Here is a 21007-nt window from a genome sequence, read left to right on the forward strand (position 1 = left end):
TATGGTTTGGGGGTTTTTTTGTCTGCTGCTTCTGCAGTGATTAATATAATAGAGTTATAATCTCACTTATAATCAAACTTTCAGGAAAGCTTATTGGATTTGAGGTGACTTGTATGCAAGCAATTTCCCGACAGCCAAACTGGATGCTTGCAATTTATGGGATGTCAAACCTTTATCATTTTATGGCCAGATTACTAGTACGTGTAATAGTCAGGTTTCCGGATTGTTGGGTTTTGTTTTTTGGTTTTCTTTTCCATTTTAGGGGCAGTATCTATGCTTCATTAACTACAGTGTAATTTTATAGGAGGCCATTTTTTTTCAGATACTTTATAATTGGCTTGTTATCAAGGTAGCACAAAGCAATCACCTGTCAACTTGAGTGTTCCAGGCACGGTGAGGTAAGGAGAATTGAGTGGAAAAAATGATTTGCTTTAATGAAAAAACAGAGATAGATTTCTTATGACAAGGGGTGATGGTTTTAAACTGAAAGAGAGTAGATTTAGATTAGATGTAAGGAAGAGCCTCTTTAGTGTGAGACACTGGAACAGGTTGCCCAGAGAGGCTGTGGCTGCCCCATCCCTGGAAGTGTTCAAGGCCAGGTTGGATGGGGCTTTGAGCAACCTGGTCTAGAGGAAGGTGTCCCTGCCCATGGCAGGGGGGTTGGAACTAGATGATCTTTAAGGTTCCTTCCAACCCAAACCATTCTATGATTCTGTGATCCTCTCAATGTACTAGGAATATTAAATTTATAGACATATATATATATATATATATTTAGAAGCTACCTTTGCATGGAACAGGAAAAGCAGTACTATGTTATAGGTTGATACAGTACACAAGTGTGTTTATTTCAACCTTTTAAACAAATCCAGGAGATAGATTGAAATGTACGCAAGTAGTGGGACATCAGAATTCTGTCTTTTAAGTATTTTTACGCCATCGACAAGTAGCAGCCTGCTGCTGGAAATTCATCCTTTTGTCCAGTTACACACTGTTGTGGTTTAAACCCAGTGGGTGGCTAAGCACCACATAAGCACTCACTCACTTCCCTCCCACTCCCAGTGGGATGGGGGAGTGAATCAGAAGGGTAAAAGTGAGAAAACTCACAGGTTGAAATAAAGATAGTTTAATAGATAAAGTAAAAGCTGTGCGCACAAACAAACCAAACCAAGGAATTCATTCACCACTTCTGATCAGCAGGCAGGTGTTCAGCCATCTCCAGGAAAGCAGGGCTCCGTCATGGTTACTTGGGAAGACAAATGCCATAAATCTGAATGTCCCCCTTTTCCTTCTTCCCCCAGCTTTTATTGCTGAGTATGATGTCATATGGTCTGGAATATCCCTCGAGTCAGTTGGGGTCAGCTGTCCCAGCTGTGTCCCCTCCCAACTTCTTGTGCACCCCCAGCCTCCTCACTGGTGGGGTGGGGTGAGAAGTAGAAAAGGCCTTGACTCTGTGTTAGAACTGCTCAGCAGTAACGAAAACATCCCTGTGTTATGGAGACTGTTTTCAGCACAAATCCAAAACATAGCCCCATACAGGGTACTATGAAGAAATTTAACTCTGTCCCAGTCAAAACCAGTACACATATGTTCTCTGTATGTGACCTTCTTCCTTGTTATCTTCTTGCAGTAAGTGCTATGTGCATGTGAGGAGTGGTATAGTTAGTAGGCTTGGTACTTTGTGTGTGAAAGTACATGCTCAAAGAGGGAGAGGGAAAGCATGGAATAGTTCCTTTGCTTATAGAAGATACAGGTTGATTTTTTTCAGGACAGAAGTAGGGTAATTTGCTACCTGTAGAAGAATAAAGGTTGGGCTAAATGTGTCTTTGTTTTCTCGCTATATAAAGGTTTTAGTTTCAAGTGGACCCTGATACTAAGGAACTATGATAGGACATAAGTGCTTTTTCCCCTAAACCTGACAATTCTCTTATAATTGAGATCATCTTAAGTCTCACCTGATATGCTGCGTGCTAAGGTGGGGGGATCTTCCTAATCTATCTGAAATAATAACTGCAAAGTTGAAGAAAGTGTCAGCACCTGTGAGAGGGTGCATCATGAAAGGCAGATATGATTTGATTTTCTGAAGCAGCTGGCTGGGGAGGAAGGGTACTACATTAAATGTATCTGAATTATAAAGGCCAAAATTTACCAGCTGTGAAGGTTTTAGGATGATCTACATGAAATAAATAGCAGCTGCAACTCGGTTTCCGACTGGGTAAGCATCGACATGACAGAAACCCTCCGTCATAAATTGATAGCCCTGCTGGAAGTCTAGAGCAAGGAACAAATTGTCACTGTTATTTCTATAAAGCCAAGATTATTCTGTATGCTATAATGTAGGTGGTGCTGCTTTACCCAGTACTTAAGCTCCCTAGAAAATATGAAATATTTTGATTCTTTTGAGTGCTGTTATATTTCAGAATGGTTTATGTTCCAAGTGTTTATGAACTGTGATCCTTGATCAGCCTTCATCTCCCCCGCACAAGGTATTACAACCTGCAAACAGCAGGTTGATGTCAAACCCTTGAACACCCTTTAGTATTTCCAGCAATAGCATCAAATTGAGTTTGCTGTATATTGCCCTCTTAATTTGAAGACCGCAGACTGAACTATATAGGACCATGAAGGTTGTCTTTTATGGCTTTGTATATCATTCCTCATCACCCTATTTGGTATGGTTTGGGTCTTGCATGCTTCGTTTGTTACAAAGTTGATGCACTTACTGTAATACAAGGTGTCATCTGATTTCCATCTAGCTGTACCAGGTTAGTATTTTCTCAAGAGAGCATTTTCTTGGCTTTGTGGGCTGTGTGGTGATATAAAATGGCTACCAAGTTCTAGTTGTCTGCTGTTTCCAAATAAAGGAAGACATTCCTCCATTTAAAGGCATTCTGCAATTTGTATTTGAAACCTTCAAAAGTGGTAAAGCTTGTACAGTATTTTAAGGAAGAGAAGAGTATGTACAACGTAATTAATAATTAGGCTCTGGGGAGACCTTTATAGCAGCCTTCCAGTACTTAAAGGGGGCCTATGGGAAAGAAGGTGGGGGACTTTATCAGGGAGGGTAGTAATAGGATGAGGGGTAACAGTTTTAAACTGAAAGAGGGTAGATTTAGATGAGATGTTAGGAAGAAATACTGTGAGGGTGGTGAGGCACTGGAACAGGTTGCCCAGAGAGGCTGTGGGTGCCCCATCCCTGGCAGCGTTCAAGGCCAGGTTGGATGGGGCTTTGAGCAACCTGGTCTAGTGGAAGGTGTCCCTGCCCATGGCAGGGGGGTTGGAACTAGATGATCTTTAAGGTTCCTTCCAATCCAAACCATTCTGTGATTCTATGATAATTTGTTTCAGGGTCACCCTGAAAGAGTTTGTGGATTTTTCATTAGTTTCTTTGTAAAATTAGTCAAATGTACCATGTTGATATTTTTGGAAATAATGCCTCTCGCATTCACTAGACAAGTGGTGTACATGAAGCGGTAGTGAAAACTTAGTTTACCATTGTGCTTCAAACTTGATTTCAGAAACTGTCCTTAGAGTATCTACAGTGTGTGAAGGCCTTTATCTTTGAAATAGAGAGCTAGAAAGGGATCCCAGGTAAGAGCCACTGCGAAAAAACCTGTTGGAATCAGCTCGTTTTATTTAAACTTCCTAAATATGAGGTCCAGTGCTCATACTGGCCTTAATACTACTTTCTATGGAAATTTTTAAAATGGATGAAGACTCACTGACACATTTGTTAGTGTTCAGTTTGGTTGTGGTCTGGAAGGTGCTGATGTCTATAGGATAGCAAGAGATGGTCACTGTGAGCCAGGCCTGCCATTTTTGGCTGTCATGTAGGGGTACTTAGTTTCTGGCAGAGGCTTTGAATATCAGGTATCTAAAACCACAAAGGTCCTAAGATTCCCCGTCTCATCTGTCTGTGCCTGAATGCTGAATTATAGCCCTGAAGAGAGGATGCTGGTGTCATGCATCTCACGAACGTTCTTCTTGTCTCCATCTCCCTGTGTTCAGAGTTCCCACTCAGTTATTTTCCCACAAGAATGCCAAGAGCTGAAAGTGACTACTGTACCTTTTCTCTTGATGGAAGAGTCATGTTGGGTGGTAGCTATTCAGTGTTGAAGGCCACCAAAAGAAAGCAGCTTTTTTCTGTTTCAACAGTTCTGTTTGTTTCCTTTTATACATTTGTCCTAAAGGAAACAAACTTATCAACTGTGTCTAGAACAAGGGCTACAGCCATACTGAGACTTAACTAAATTACGTACCTGTCCTGGTTTTGGCTGGGATAGAGTTAATTTTCCTTCTAGTAGCTGGTATAGTGTTGTGTTTTGGATTCAGTATGAGAAGAATGTTGATAACACACTGATGTTTTCAGTTGTTGCTAAGTAGTGTTTAGACCAAGTCAAGGATTTTTCAGCTTCTCATGCCCAGCCAGCAGGAAGGTTGGAGGAGCACAAGAAGTTTGGAGGGGACACAGCCAGGACAGCTGACCTGAACTGGCAAAGGAGTATTCCATAGCATGTGATGTCATGCCCGGTATATAAACTGGGGGGAATTGCCAGGAGGGGCTGATGGCTGCTTGAGAACTAACTGGGCATTGGTCGGTGAGTGGTGAGCAATTGCATTGTGCATCACTTCTTTTGTATATTCCAATTCTTTTATTAGTAGTATTATCATTATTATATTCTTCTTTTCTGTCCTGTTGAACTGTCTTTATCTCAACCCACTAGTTTTACTTTTTTTTTCTGATTCTTTACCCCATCCTGCTGGGAGGAGGAGTGAGTGAGCAGCTGCATTGTGTTTAGTTGCTGGCTAGGGTTAAACCACGACAGTACCTTGATAGCTCATCTTCAAAGGTGGAAATGGTTTGAAAGCCTCCTCAGCCTGAAAGTCTCTGCAGTGTTCCTTTCAGGATTAGTTCTGCATTTGTAATGAACAAAAAAGCCACGTTATTCCCTTTTTTAAAAAAAAACAGTTTAATGAAAAAAACATTAAAACCTTGCCAGTTAGGATGAAAAATACTGCCTACAGGAACTGTAAAAGTGCATGCTGTCAAATGCGACATATATGCACAAATACCTATGGGCTTCTTAGTGCCTCCATAGTGATGTGCTGTCAGCAGTGTATTTCTACTGCGTATGACCTTGCAATATTTACTTTTATCTAAAAGGAAAAGGGAGATGGAGAATTATTTAGTGAAGCTTGGGTATCTCCTGTAACCTTTATGGAGTCTCTGCCAACGACTTCATAACAGCCTATAGCACATTTGCTCTGTGTAGGACTCAGGTTATTGAAAAGCCATAGCGGTAAATCCTATGCAGCTGGATGTCACAAGAAATAGGAGAACTCTTTGTTTGCTCTTCATTGTTGTATTACAGCTTACATGTCTGCTGCCTCCACTAGCTTATTCCTAGGGGAGTTTATTTTCGATTCGTAAAAGAAGGCTGCCAGACTGATTTAAGGCCAGCAGTGATGCTTTCAAAAAAACATGGGTTTATTGAACCTTGGATCATTTGACAGGTGGTCATAAGGTTTTGTTTGAAGTCAAAGAAGGCAGAATCTTGTCTGCGTTTAAATAACTTATCCCTTGCCACAAGTTTTGGCAGCCTTGTGCTAATGCCTCCAATTAGGAAAGGAAGGCATCATAGCCATGCGAAGAAAACTGACCTGCAGGTGAAACGCAAAATGTAGGCAAATTACGTGAATGGTGTAAAAGTGAATTAACAGGTAAGATCTTTCCTCTCTTAATAATATGGTGATTTACAGTGCAGGCTTTTAGAAGCAGCCTTATTAAAACTAATTCCTAAGCATCTTTCCTTGTTGCTCTGTAGAACACCAGTGACCTTTGTGAATTTAAAGATGGCATGGGTGGTTTCCCAGAAGTACCTTAAATTCACTCTGCTTACTTTTGACTTTCATCTATACCCATATTGCATGAAACACTGCACCAATTTACCATAATGCATCAGTTTCTGAAATGAGGTGTTTCTACTAGTGCTTCACTAGGAGGTAAGTCATCTATTGTCAGAGTGAAAAGCTGAGCTCAAGGACAGTTGTGTTAAGGTAAGCTGTCCTCACTCATGGGCCAGATCTCTTTGGGCTCTTAAATCACTTCTCTACCTCTTGCACATGCTGTCTGATGTACCTGTTTGTTTCAAAAGTAACATTCACTGTGTTTTTGCTCTATAGGGATAAGCACTGGGAGGCATTTAGGGCTTAGTGCACATATAATGAGACAGCACTGAGGTCAAAATCCACTGTGTATCTGCAGTACAGGAACCACACAAGTTACGTTTACACCACGTCACCAAAATGTCTTGCTTCAGTACTGATAATAGTAATGGCTATGTGATGAGGACTCACTGAAACCATCAGCTGGAATCACTGTGTCAGGCAGAGCCAGCTTCTAAACTCTTGAGTGCTGTCCTGGGCTGTGTAAAATCCATGTTGTGAGCCACAATCCATTTCCAATTCACCCTGCCATCCAGTCCTTGTTCTGTTATCTCCAGGCTAAAACTAGAGTAGGGAGATAGTCTTTTAATAAGACAGTAGTTCTCTCAGTCTACAGCCAACAGAAAACAAATAGAATGGAATTTCTCGTTTATGCTATATCTTAGGGAAGTGAAAAGAGGATGGAATAATTGTAACCAAGATAGATACACAAGTCATAACCTTCTTAGCATAACTATGCCTGTTTCTAGAAAATTAGAATGTCAGTGAGCTAAAGGTAATTTGTTCAGGATGCCAACAGAATAATAAGTCTGACTATTTTTTTCTCTCATTAGGTAGTTCCAGTAAGACTGATAAGTGAATGTAGATGGTCAGAAGAGCCTTGTACCATTTTACAGATACACCTCCACCCATCTCTCCCCCAACAATAATATGATTTCCTCAGTTTGATTTTGAGGCAGAAATGCTTGGTAGGGCTGTGATGACATTTCAGAGATGTTTAAGTACTCTTTTCTGAGTGTTCCATGAAGATGACGACTCCTATGATGTATAACAGTTAGTGCTGTTTTATTTAATTTCATGTAAAATTTCTCCATTAGAGCTAGGTTTTGTGCTGTCCAAATTTGTTATTTTTTAAGATAAACATTTATCTCTTGAGAAGTAGAATTGATTTAAAAGTCATACTGAAGGTAGGATTACAACATGTGAGATGATTGGCATGCCCTGTTCAGTGGGCAGATCCCCTGTGGCTGTGGGCGTTTTTTTTTTAGAGCAAAAGAGCTGTACAGTTGTTCATCCATAATGTTCACTGAGAGCTTGAACTTCTACAATTTGTACTCATGTGAAACCCACATTGAAGCCCCATGAGTATTTGCCTGCAAGAAGACTGGAGGGCTTGGTTGCTTGCGCTGGAAAAAGCAGTGTCCTTATTATTTCAGTCAGTTAATTCTATTCAGAGCCCAAAAGTGATAGGCAGCTTGCAGAATAAGTAAAGAAGAAATGGCTCTTCCTCAGCAGAAATGTAATTTCTAAGTGAATCGCAGTGCAATCACAGTAGGAATAGCAAACTGAAGAGAAGAGACAAGGCACAGGAATTATGGTTTCGTGTTGTAGCAAAAATATTTTAAGATACGTGTGCTTTAATGGTCACTGTTGACAGAACTGAAGCTCCTCTTTGTTTCCTTGTGTGCTGTTGTCGCTGTCTGTCCATTCAGAGCTGCCAGCTGTCTTTTCCCTCATTCTCTTGGACTCTTTGGTGCAGTGACTTTCAAAGGTATTCTCTGTAAAGAGGTCTAGCCTTCAGTGAGACTCCTAGGCCCTGTAAAACAAAAAAAGTATTCAAAATGATCCTTTGGTCTTCCTTGTTACACATTAAAGCATTTTTAGAAGGAGATGACAACACAACCTAGTGACAGATGATACTGGGAAAGTGGAAGTACTCAGTGACTTTCTTTTGCATTTACAGGCCAAGACAGCCCCAGACCTTGGCATGTAATAGTATGGTTTCAAGAAAGGGGCAGCCAGGATTGGGAGAGCACAAAGTTAGGGACTACTTAGAGAACCTGAATACATTCAGATCCCAGGGACTGGGTACACCCAAAGGTGCTGTATCTAAAATCCATGAGAAATCATTGCAGTTGAAGGAGGTCCTTGACAACTGAAAAAGATTAGTAGTATGTTCATTTCTAAGAAGGGCATGTTGGAGAACTTGGAGAACTATAGGCTGGTCTGCCTCATATCAGTCCTTAGAAAGAACATGGAGCATGTCCTCTTGGACTCTATTCCCAAACATGTGGAGGATAAGAAAATAATTGGGAACACGTAGCATGGATTTACCCATGACAAATCATAATTCACCAGCTTGATGTCCTTCTGTGTCAAATGTGTGAGCAAAGGAGAAATCACGGATGTATTCACCTTGACTTAGTAAAGCTTTAGGCACCGTCATCCCCAGCATTCTCATGTGGGAGCTGAGGAGGTCTGGGAAACCAGCAGGGCCCATTGCGGGCTGCCCGTGTGTTCAGGGGCCCACAGCACGTACCCCCTCAGAGAACTGGAGGGAGCTGGGCTTGGTTAGGCTGGAAAGAAGTGTCTGAGAAGTGAGCTAGTGGTGGCCTACAACCACCCCATGGAGAGGTACAAAGAAGGCAGAGCCAAATACTTCTCAACTGTAGCACATGATACAAGAGGCGGTGGTAACAGTTTGCTGTTTGGGACGTCCAGGTCGGACTTTAGGATAAAGACTTTCACCAGGAGGGGGGTGCAGTACTGGAACAGGTTACCCAGAGAGGCTGTCAAATCTCCATGCCCGGAGGCTTTTGAGACTTGGCCAGACAAAGCTGCAGCTGCCCTTGTCTAGTGTTGGTGATGGTCCTGCTCGGAGCAGGACATGGGATGGAGACCTGTGGAGGGATCTTCCGCATCATGTGGTTCAGTGATCCCATTTTAAAACAGTGACAGCAGTGGGCAGGCCATTTCCTTCCTTCTGGTGGAAGGCCCTCCAGAGGCCAGAACCGAGACCAGATAGCTGGCGTCCAGTCTGTTGAGATCTGATCTCACCACAACACGTAGCCTTCATCTGAACCACACTCCTTCCTTCACCTGTGCCACTATCTCTAGAATAGAAAGGAGAATCTGTTTTATTTCATGAACAAGGTAGATTAGGTAGAGTTTTAATTAAAGAGCTAACTGCAAGAAGCAGATGAAACCAGTTCTTTCAAATGAATGTTGCCATAATAAATAATATTGTTGGCAGTTGAGCAGTTCAAACTACTAATTCTGTGTGATGGCTGATTTTACTGCATTAAGGAGGCAAGCCCCTCACTTTTGTGCTATCTTTTCCAATTTGAAAAATGGATTTTGAGAGTCCCGAGGTTTAATCACTTCATGTCTGTGCAACGTTTTGAATTTATAAAAGGCTATCTAAATGTGAAGTTTAACTGTGTTGTTGGAGAACACTTTTTGTAAGTGATCTGAAGGCCCAGGGAAAAGTCGTTATGTGTAAGCTCCTGGACTTCTGTCCTCTTTCATTGATTGCCATGTCATTTTTCAGCATGTCTGTCAATGTTCAGAGAAGCTCAAACCCATTGTCAGACCCAGGGGAAAGGGCTGTTGTCCCCTCACTTGGCTGCTCTTTTACAAGTGGTGTGTGGGTGAAGGTTGCTTTTTTCCTATACATGAATGTCAAGTGGGGCTTTTGAATCAGCAGAAGGAAAACCAGCAGCCAGTGTAGTTTTCACAGGAAAGCAGAGTGGTCCTCAGAAGATTTCTTCCACCTGCATTTCCTTCCATCCTATAATTGGTGTGCCAAGGCACTCTTCTCCCTTTTCGTCCCTGCAGCAATAACTTAGGAAAGCACAGAAAATATGAGGAAGCTCTGGAGCTAAAAGATGAGCGGAAAGGGGTCTGCCAGACAAAACTGGCGTGCAGAATTGACAGTGCAGAACTGATAACTGAGTTACTGAAAGGCAGGTTTGGGATGAAAGTGGAGTGGAGGCTAGAGATGGAGGAAGGATGGCAGAGCCTCAGAATGGGCAGGGATTTGGCGACATGCTTTATTGCTGTCAGGCATTCATCAAGCTCTTGATAGGATCATCACCTTTCCCAATACTTTTGGGGAAAGTTGGCCAACTAATTGTCTCCTGGTACTGTGTGCATGGATGTACATGTATGTATGTAGATGAGAGGCTGACAAGGACAGACTAAAATGTATGAGACATTAAAATACACCATCTCCTCAAGATTTATCTTATTTATGTTATCTGTGGACCAATTTCATGATTCTCTGATGGTCTGAGTTACGACGCTTGTGCACTTAAAGCTGACATAATGGCAGCCTCTATGTGACGAATTTAATCCTGGCACAGAATGAAAATGGAGGAGGACTACACCAAATAGATTTAATTATGCACCTTCTCTTGTGGCTTTTCTAGTTCTTCAGGGGAATAACTCAAAGTAGTTGCTACTTGTTTAATGTGGTCTCTGACATTACTGAACTGTGAGTTGTTGCAGTACCAGTTCTGTTCCAGGCACGCTTCTATTCAGGCACTTGTGCGTCAGAGTATTGTCAAACTTCTTAATTTTTAAGCTTCTAGCCTCCTGAGTGTAATCGAATAAGGACACTCGAGAGCAAAGTAGCAACTAGAGGCACAGCATTAGGCTTCCTTTCACATCCTCCCCTTAACTACTGCTCACACTGTGAAGTACTGAACAGGCGTTCTGCCTCTCTGTTTTTATTGACAGAACCAGCTTCCTCTTAGGTGTCCCTTTAGGTCTGTCTGTCTGTTTTGCTCACAATGACAGAAAATTTTCCCATCCTCTATTCTCAGAACAGAGATCTCAAAAGTAACTTGCCATTCGCCTCTGTCAGCAGCAAAAGAGAAGATGCGTATTGGTTAATCAGCTGTGGAAGGCTGAATTATTTAAACACTCTTTTGTGATTCTCTAGGAAAGATTTTAATTTCAGCATTGAATTTTAAGTTTTTAATTAACTAACTACTTTTTTCAGTTCAGTGCTTTTCAGCTGGGAGCAAACACTGCTGAGTCATTTAGGAATTGGGCTGTAAGAGCATCTGGCTCTAGCTCCCATTACGGAAGGCAATACCTGGAGCTTTTGTTTTCTTCTTCCTTCTGACTTTCCTTATGAAAAACTGGATGTAAAATGCTTTGTGAGAAAAACATCTTTTATTGTTGCCTATCTAAAGTGTAAGTACTGTGATGGGATTCAGCTTTTCATATGGATATGCTAGGGATTGTTGGAGTTTAAACTGATAAATAATAATAAAGTTTTATAATAGCGTTCTTTTGGACTTCAGCTCACACACTACACCTGAGTTTAGGGAAGCAACAGGGGAAACCTGTAAAAGAGCTGTGTGAAGGTCACTGCTAGGAGATTGCTCCCTCTGTGTTTAAGGCTTCAGTGTTGCCTTTAAGAGAATAGGTAAATTAATAAGGAAAATTTCTGGGGCTGGAGTGTGAGAAAAGGGAGGACTCCTGTCTTTCCTAACTTCAAGGTATGTTTCTATAGCACTGCTGCAGTTCCCAAGGATCACAGTGAATACTGGTTGTTTGAGGGAGAAGGTTTTATATGAGTGAAATCTTTGCATTTAAGAGAAATCATATGGGGCAAATCAAATTTGCCTGATGCCTCAGTGAGAGGACAAAATTTGACTTTATTTTGCTTTGATGGATTATTGGCCTTCCTCTATATTTAGGAAATGAAAAATACTTGAATAGGAGGTAATTTTAAAGACCTTTGACTTGCAGATCTCTGCTCTGACACCAAGCTTGGCCACATGCTAGTTGTGGTCAGTTTGCAGTTGTTTAACGTCTGCCTTAACTTGTCCATTTGTGAAATGTATTACATGCCCACGAGAGTTAGTATGAATTCATTAGCATTTCTGAATTGCTCTTGCATCATCTAGAGAAACGTGCTCACATACCTGCTAGGTATTAGAAGAGAAATCCTGGTTCTTTTTAAGCTAATAGTAAGAACTCTTATCGACTTCAAAACAGGTAAGATACCATCCAATTACTGTAATTTGAATATTAAGAATTGTTCAGCCTCAAATTCTGTAATAATTCAAAGGCTGTTACCTTCATGAATTTTAAGTCAGATGCGAGTATAGTATGTTGCAAATCTTCTGGTGCTTATGCAGTCACATTGCACTCAGCACTGGAGACTATTCACATTTTTAGCATTCAGCACATTTTTGAGCCTTGATGAGGCAATTAGAAAAATCCATAGAAATAAGCCTAGAAAAAGTATAACTATCTTTTCTTAATGTTGTCACTCAGGTAGTGCCCAGTTCCTCCATGGCTTTTACCAACTACTGAGCTCCTGCTATGAGAGTTTTGTTTGAATAGTTAATTTGGAAGTTAAGTGTAAAATGGAGAATCCAAAGGCCAGCTCTGTGGGATGTTTTGCGATACCAGTGGAAACATTCTCTCCAGTCAGCATCTCCAAAGACCATAAAACTTGATTTAAATTTTTTTTCTACTGTACAGTCCCCAACAGACATTGACTGTTAATAGTTTTTACAGCTCTAATTTAATCTGGTAGAGTATTGAACTTGTACGTGAAAAGTAATAAAATCCTTTTAGTAGGAAGATGGAGTTTATGTTCAGAATAACAATCTATCAGTTTTGCAAAGGATTGTTAAATTGCTACTTTATAACTGTGATCAGATTAAGTCAGCCTAGCTGTGTTTTGAGCCTTGCTTTTCAAGAAAGTAAGTTAAAATAACAAAACTATGGCGTTTAATTAATAGAGAAGAAATCTGCTTGAATTGGCATGGGGACACTTTAATTTGTATCAGGTGTCTGGATGCCTGCTCTGTGTGTATTATTGGCTTGGGTGTGTTGCTAAATATTATTTTCAAATAATGTGAACTTCCCTCTTCATGAATTCTAATGCATACCACTTTTGTAGCTGATTTTGATGTCCCATTGCCCTGTTTGATGTCATGTCTTTAGGATCTTATTTGTTTGTGTGGTATCAGGTATACAAGAACATCTCATGCTGGAAATCCTAGACCTCAGGTGTAAGCTGAAGAGTTGCCTCTATGTGTTTGTTCCAGAACAGCTGGTTGCTATTTTCTGCAGTGAACACTTTCCTGGAGAACCTTGTTTTCCATTGTAACTTCTTGGGCTGCCATCTTTTTGGGCTGCAGCCATCTTTCCTAGACTGCTGCTTCAGAAAGGTCAAAGGATGCAATAGCGTGCACTGACCTCACTGAGCATCATGAGGTTGTTTAGTAGAAGAATCTGACCTGGCTCTGTACTGCATTTAACCTGAGACTGACTAGGAAGGATTTAGGGTATGAGCAGTTAGCAGGGTGCATTTAAAGCTATTGGGTAGCTATCAGGTGACCAGTTTTTAAAGAGGTTAGCAGTAGGATACTAAGTTTGCCCAGTTCCTAGGGCCAAGTGATGGCTCTGTCTTTTGACCATCTCTCAGCGTTGCCTCAGCATTCACTGGTATGAGTTTCAGACATTTTGTGCATCCGTATCAGACAAGGATGTCGGACCAGACATTGTAGGAATGAGCTTCGTTGCTGGTGTGGTTTTGAGTTGTAGTCTTCCCAGTCTATACCTCTTAATTTGAAAACTTTTTTGGGCAGGTGCTTTATTCATAATGTATCTGCACAAGCATAGTATATTAGCATCAGTTTTCTTGTTTACAAATATCTCTGTTACTTCATTAGTCCTGAACAGTGCAACTTCAAGCTGTCTTCATCATCTCAAAAACATCTTGTTACTAAGCTGATAAGCCATCCTTCCCTTTTTGTGACATGAATGTTAAAATGTTGTAAACAAGCTTCCAAAGGATCAACAGCAATTTTTCATTCAGGATATATTAATTTGTCTTGTAATATTCCTTTTATGTCAACTGCAATAATTCCCTGTGCTTAAGCATAAGTATCTTTTCATGTGTGTTTTTCTGAAGTGACAGCAAGTTGCCAGAGACGTTATCAGACACAACACTTGAGGGTGAGTAAAACCATTGCCTTATGACTGCAGGTGTTAAAAAAGTAGGGAAAAATATGATTAGAAGCTGAGTAGTATTGGTAGGTTTCTCCCACAGTTTGTGAGTGTTTAGGGGGAATGTGGAAAATAAAGTATTTGCATTTAGACCAGGAGTTTCTGAAACACCACAGAGCAATATCAGCTAGTAGGGTTTCTGTGATATAATGCAAACACAGGAGTATTTAGTGCAAAATATTGGATGCTGTTCCCTCTGCAGCCACATGGTTCTGCATAATGATGATGAATGAGCTCAGGACCCAGGAAGTGCTAAGTGCTTGGGTCTGTGGCTGTATATCTGGTTACAATGTGATTATTTTAACTGCATCTCTTTAACATCAGCATTGAGCTGTGCAGCCAGAGTCTAATTTAAAACCTGTAGTGGAAGTCTCCTGAAATGACTCATTGGTGAACATCTTTCTGAAAAGCGAATAGACCCTTCAGAGTCCTGAGCAGTAGAACATGACACTGGCAGCATGTACCGTGAAGGGGCCTTTCATCTCAGCTTATATGCTTTGATATCTAAATAGCAGCAGAAGTTTGTTTGAAGCCGCAGTCCTTTTTCTAGCTATTCACCCGGAAAGATCCCAAGAGCCTGATTAGAGCTGTGAGCTAATAGGAGAAAATAAGAGCAAGGAAATAATGGCTGGAACCTTAGAGTCTTACTGGTCTACACAATGATCTCAGAGCGTGCCACAGGGATTCCCTCCCACTGGAGGGAAGTACAAGTGAATATATAGCTTCTAATTTTGCCCATAAGATCCATTGGTGTGAAACAGAATATTGTTCTGTCCGTTGGCATGGATAGGAAATCGATCACCATGTGATCTTTTAACTCTTTCTAAGTAGCGGTCTGTAGTCTGATCCTGGAAATGGTGCTCATGTTGATTCCATGGGAGGCCATCGCATGAAACAGCGGCAAGCAGTGACTGAGAGACTGTGCCTTTGAGGGAAGGGAGAAGTATAGGGATTTGTGTTCAAAATGTATCATTTCTCAGTTCAGACATGTTAATTATTCCTTTGTGGGGTCTGACGCTATTGATTTCAGTAGCGTAAGTCCTGTCAACTTTAATGAAAGAGGATTTGGGCCACTGTCAGCGGGTTGTTGTCTTTGTGTATGTGTGCGTATGTATGTAGTTGACTGGCAGATATGTCGTGTATGCTTTGGAGACAGCAAATTCATGAAATTGGGTTTGTCTGAATTGGTGTTTCGAGTCTATTGCTTATGTGGAAAAGAGTATGTACGATGTTAATGTACACTATAGGTGTGAGGCCCGGTTACTATAGGAACTCACAGGTCTGCTGTGTAATCAGCAGATCTAACTTCTAGTGCGTGAACAGGAATCTTCAAATTCTGCTCTGTAACAAAGCCTCTGTGCTTTCTGTGTGGTTTCATAGCAAGTACCACTCATTTCAACTTTGGAAATGGTTCCAATAACACCAGAGCCAAATGCGGCTCTGATAGTTCTTTCCTTAGCACTTACGGACTAGACAGGCAGTAAGAACAAAAAGAGAACACTGCAGCAGACAGGGAAGTCACCCATGAGATGGTTGAGCTTTCAAAAGCAAGAACAAAGTTACTTTTATTCTCCCCCCTTTTTTTAAAATAAAATAAAATAAAATAAATTAAAAGATTTTTAAAAAGGTAATCTGTCATAGCCCTAGTATTTGCCCAGGTAGGGGATCTCCCCAAAAGTACGTACTAGGAGGACATTTCTGACAAGACTGGTACCGGTGGTGAGGCCAACACAGTATAATGGTCATGTAATGGCCGTGTCCTTCGGAGTGATTTTCTAGGCACCGCTTCACAGCAGCGTAGTGCAGGGCTGTTCCTCCTAGCATCCTGGGAGAGTTTGCTGGGGTAGCCCACACAATGACAAAAATGTATTCCTTTTAGTAATATAATTTAGTAGGTAGAACTGACCACGTGATGAGTAATAAGCCATAACTGCAACGTGTGAGCCCTGTAAATAGAGTAGAAATATAAAAGCCAAAACAAAGGAGGTTAGTGACTATCTCACAAATTTGCTGTAACAGCTAACCTTGTCTATTACTAGACTTCACTGATGTTTCAAACCTGGCCCCAAGTCAGGGCATGAGAGGGACTATCCTTGGAAGCTCCCTTTATTTAGAACCACTGCAAGGAAAGAAGGAATGAGAGCTGCCTTTGTTTGTTTGTTATTTTTAAAATCTGGCTCCCTGTTGCAAGGCAGTAAGATGAGCAAATGGCTTTTGCACCTGGCAAGTTACCATCAGCAATTACTGCAACGCTTAGTGTCTTTCTGCCACCAGCGGAAGTCTCTTTGCTCCCTTTCATGTCACAGATTTCAGTGTTCTTATGGGGATGGTACAATTAAAGCTACAAGATTTAGTGCTCTAATTCTCTTTTGTTTGCAACAAAAGGGAGAGACAGGGAAGGATGATACATGTGGCTGGGTTTTCCCTTCTGTTTTACTGACCAGCAAAAATACTGTGTATATATAACTGTGACAACAACAGAGTTTGTTTAAACTCATCAAACCATTCTGTTAGTAACTGGATTAAAGGCTAGTATTTCACATAAAGGAATCTTGTTATTAAAAAAAAAAATGCTGCGACTACATTTCACTCCTCTCTGTTTACAAACCTCAACATCAGAGCAGGCTGTACCTTATGTATTTCTGTGTGTTTCTTTCAGTACAAATGCTTTCTAGTTTTAGATATGTCATTAATGTGATGCCAGTGTCAAGAACACTGTTTTTGACAAGTATGTAAAAAATGCTGCTTGTGATAACTGTGTGTATGGGAGGGAAACGTGGTGGTTGACAGGAATCCAGGTTTCATTTTTAGCCCTTCCATTATTACCCTGTGTGCGACCTGAGATGAATTGCCAAATCAGACTTTTTCAAAGGGGACATCTGTGAGCATGAGTGCAATTCCCGTGTTCTAAACTGGCATCTGACAGTGAGACATTCAAATCTGAGCTCTTGACCCTTGGTTCAGTGGAGAGAAATGGGAACTACCAAGGGACAATTCACCAGATCCATTTTAGGATGAGGTGAACTACCACAGGAACTCAGAATGGCTGGTTTGCACCTTGTGGTCCACAGCTCAGACACTGAGGTGAAGGCGAGCAGGATCCGCACATTGCCCCTCCACAGGATTTCTTGGATACCCTGAAACTCAGCTGAGCTATGCTTAGTGATGTGGAAGGTCATTCCTCTGAAGAGTCAACCTTGGTATTTTCTAAAACAAGCTGCTGCTCCTGCTAAAATTCATGCATGCTTAAAAAGAGGTTTAAATTACAGCCCTGTTGAGCCTTAGTTTTTCCTTCTATGAAACTAAACTGTTCATCAGATCTGCATGTTTTAAGTATTAACGGACAGGCCTTATTACTGGATGCTCCAGGAAATGAAATCTCATTGTCTTGATTATCTGACCAGTCTTGCTAGAATCTGTGGAATATCACGATTTTTCTTGCTTCAAGTGTTGGTCCTTTTCATTTACTTTACTGCACCTTTCATTTGCCAGCTGTGCACCCCAGTGTGCTTGCTCTGTGGACAAATTGGTAAATTGGTCAGCTGCCAAAAGGGAGTAATTTGACTTACCTGAAATGAGCAACAGTGTGATGAAAATACATTGCCTCAGTCCCATTGGATAAGCCTCAGATTGTATTGAATTAGAATTAGGACAAGGGAGTCAATGTACTGGATAATAATGAAATGTTTAATGTGGATTAGCTGCATATAAAATTAATACATTAGAATGAATTGTGGAAGAAATAAAATTATGTCAGGCCTTTATCCTGACTCTAATGACTTCAAAATGATGCACTCTTCTGTTTATAGAAGAGCAAAATTAAAGCTATCGAATTTGTGTTCTTCATCTGGGTGAGAAAAATAAAGTATTATTTAAAATAAAATATATATATATCAGAGCTGTCAAATCAGGATCCCACTGAACCAAGGCCATAATGTTTGGGTCTGGACCATACCTGAGAGGTTACAGAGATGAGGATGAAGTCTTGCAAGAATAGGTACATGAAAGCAAGATTCTAAACCTAAAACTCCTTAATCGCCTGCCTGAGCTTAATTTTGGAAGTCTCTTGGTTGATTGAGTTTATTGTTACTGTTTGTTATTTTTTCCCTGCCCTTAATATTTATGGCTTTTTCTACTTTATGCCTTTTCTTCTGGGGGTTAAATCTAAATGTAAGCTTTGTTTTGGACTATCCAAAGGTGAGTTGAAATATTGCCTGCCCAGGAAGATCTTAATGGGTTTAATACAAAATGGGCAAACTTTCCAAACAAGTTGGCAAAGATAATTTTTGACTGGCAGGTATGGAAGGGCTGCAGAGTTTGCTGTGGCATAAAAATTACAAGTATTCATCTGCACTTTGTGAGGCTTTTTGGTTTTTTTTTTTTGTTGTTCTTAATGCTTTCTTGTTGCCTCATCTGTTCTAGGTTCACTTCTGTTTCTCAATGCATCAGAGAGGCCAAGCCCCATCATCCTGAGCCCTTGGCTGAGAAGCAGCAGTGACCAATGCATAGTTCAAGTGGCTGTTTATAAGTTTTACCAGCAGAGTGGAGAATATATTGCTCGTGTCCTTCCTATTGACGAAAGCAGAAGTGAAATCTTATCAGTGGAAAGTCCAGAGAAACATGGGTAAGTCTCATCCTCTCATTTGACTCACAGCTTGAGTTGAGAAAAATCACGTGATTCTGCAGCAGTACAGCCACAAAATGTGTGCTGCATGTCTAGTAAGGGGAGCAGGACACCACACTGAGTAGATGTTTGTCTTGCATGGGTCTAAATTATTGTAGAAGCTGGAGATTGGTGCTATTTTATTATACAAAGCATCAGCAAACTACTGGATCCATGTAACAGTGAGCGTCTAAGTCAACATCATCTTTATTCTCAGTGCTTGCAAGTACAGACATAGTGTGGGTACTCGTCCTAAGTTTAAAGCTTTTCTGTCTAATTCGTTCTATCTGATTTCTTTTTACTACTTCTTTACCCAAGTATACTGTTGGGCTTAGAATATCTACTGAGTCTTTGCAGTTTCATGTCTCTGCATACATTTTAAGTTTTGTCTTGCATTTGTATTTTTTTTTTAAATGCTGTCTCTTGTCAATAAAGCAGTTCAGAGCTACTGCCAGAGGAGGAAAGCTTTTGATCTTTCAAGGGTGCAACTGTTTGAAATGTTTTATCCTCTTTGTGCAATTAATCTTAATTGTTGATGATGTCTTAATTTGTCAGACTTCCTGTGCATTCTTTTAAATTTTGGTTAGCAGCAAAACAGCAGGAGCTGAACACAGTAAATATTTCAAAATGCTGTAGTAGTGGAGTAACTTAGAATTGAATTTGGATATACATGAGGCTAATGTTCTACCTGTTCTAGATACTGATTTTTTTTTATTTTTTACTTCTGCTGTGAAATGTGTGTTAAGCAGCATAATTTTTACTAAGCATCTCAGATGTTCTTTGTTTTGATGTGATAGAGAGTTTCTAATAGCAAGTCCTGCTGGCTTGTGCTTGTAACAAGATGTGATTATCTGATTACTGTCTACAGCAAATTCTGTGTTTTCCAGTAGCAAAAGGAGAATGCGCAATAAAGAACCTTACAGGAGATAACCTAACTCATGGAAACTGTTTCAATAGTTGTAATTCCCATATAACACATGGCCTATAAAAGTGAGGAGGAGAGCTTGTGTGTGGATCTAGCTCATATTTGGTTCCAACAACATCATCCAAATTGTAAATTACTGTTGATGTCTGGGGAAAGGTAATTAGGGGAGCCGCAGCAGCTGTCTTCTTCCTTAGCTCTTTGCAAATGCTGTGCTCTATGTCACAGCTAATAAACATGCTTTGTGCAAAGTGCCTCCTGCATTGGCAATGCCGCTGTTCCTTGGCACTTGCAGGGAGTACTGCTGTGTGTAAAATGTTTTGCTCTGCGGCATGGAGAAGCTCTAGCTTGGATCTGTGGGCAGGCAGAACTCACCAGGAGGACAGGCAAGTGCCAAATGTAAGGAGCCTTGAAGGGAAGGGAAGGATCACTTTTAACTATGATAACAAATGCCTACCTTTGCCATCTGCTGGAGACAATATGGACTACTTAGCTGTGTGTTGCAGATGGAAATTGTCACCACAGTAAAGAGGGTCTGTGCTTTTAAAGAAGGTGGGTTTTGTTATAGCTTGGCTATCCCATACGCTTGCAAGAAGTGTAGCATGTATACTCTGTGTGCTATAAAACTTTGCAGTTGGAGCAACTGGCTGGTTCATTTTTCCCCCTCTGGTCTTGTCTCTTCACTGTGAGAGGTAGTAGCTCTTCCCCCAGCTCAGCAATGCAGAAAGGCTCTGATATTGTGCCCGCATAAATGTCACAAGGATAGTTAAGTATCTACCCACAGACTGCAGCCACAGATGATAGGGTAGCAGTTTGTTATCATTTGCCCTGAACCTTCAGTCCAGGATTTGAGTGCTCCTCTGCCCTTTGTTTGGAGCAATAATATTTGATTATCCCAGCTCTGATAATAAAACATGCAAATCTCACTTTTGTAAAAATCTTTTCTTTGAATAGGAATCAAGAATAGCTGATCGGAAGTCAAGAATAATTCAATAAAGTTCTTAAATGAACTAGCAATCCTACAGTGGAAATCTGTTCTGTTTAATATTTTATTTTGTCTTGGAAATTGCAAAGAATTGTATTGTTTTGTAATGAATTCTTTGACCATGCTATAACCAAATGATCTCTAAAATTTTATAGGGATTTTAGCTCTAGGCACAAGGTAATTGAATTCCTCAGTGATAAGCCAGTGCTAGAAAGAAAACCACTTTAAAGTTTCACAGGTGACACTTCTTTGAGTCTATGCACTTTATATATTGTTTTGCAAACAAGAGGTGTAAAGTGTGCGTAGTTCCCTGTGACTTATATGTGCAGTAGTAAGTCCATGCCATTGCTTAAAGTCAAGCTCATAGCAGGATGAGTATGTTTTATTGAAACATGCACCTGAAGGGTGGTGAAGCAATAAATTAATTCCAGGGTGGATTTTCTCATATCTT

The 21007-nt window shown here is 40.7% G+C and overlaps 1 protein-coding gene across 1 annotated transcript in view; it reads left to right on the forward strand.

Moving 5' to 3' along the window:
• Window positions 1-21007, forward strand: part of ALK (anaplastic lymphoma receptor tyrosine kinase) — a 219971-nt gene that overhangs the window by 34028 nt on the left and 164936 nt on the right. Inside the window, exon 3 of the mRNA XM_010577848.1 lies at window positions 18409-18610. Coding sequence (XP_010576150.1) covers window positions 18409-18610 — 202 coding nt within the window. The remainder of the gene's footprint in view (window positions 1-18408; window positions 18611-21007) is intronic.

The sequence above is a fragment of the Haliaeetus leucocephalus genome, unplaced genomic scaffold (genome assembly GCF_000737465.1).
Source record: "Haliaeetus leucocephalus isolate CR32 unplaced genomic scaffold, Haliaeetus_leucocephalus-4.0 Scaffold577, whole genome shotgun sequence".
In the NCBI taxonomy this organism is placed as follows: Eukaryota; Metazoa; Chordata; class Aves; order Accipitriformes; family Accipitridae; genus Haliaeetus; species Haliaeetus leucocephalus.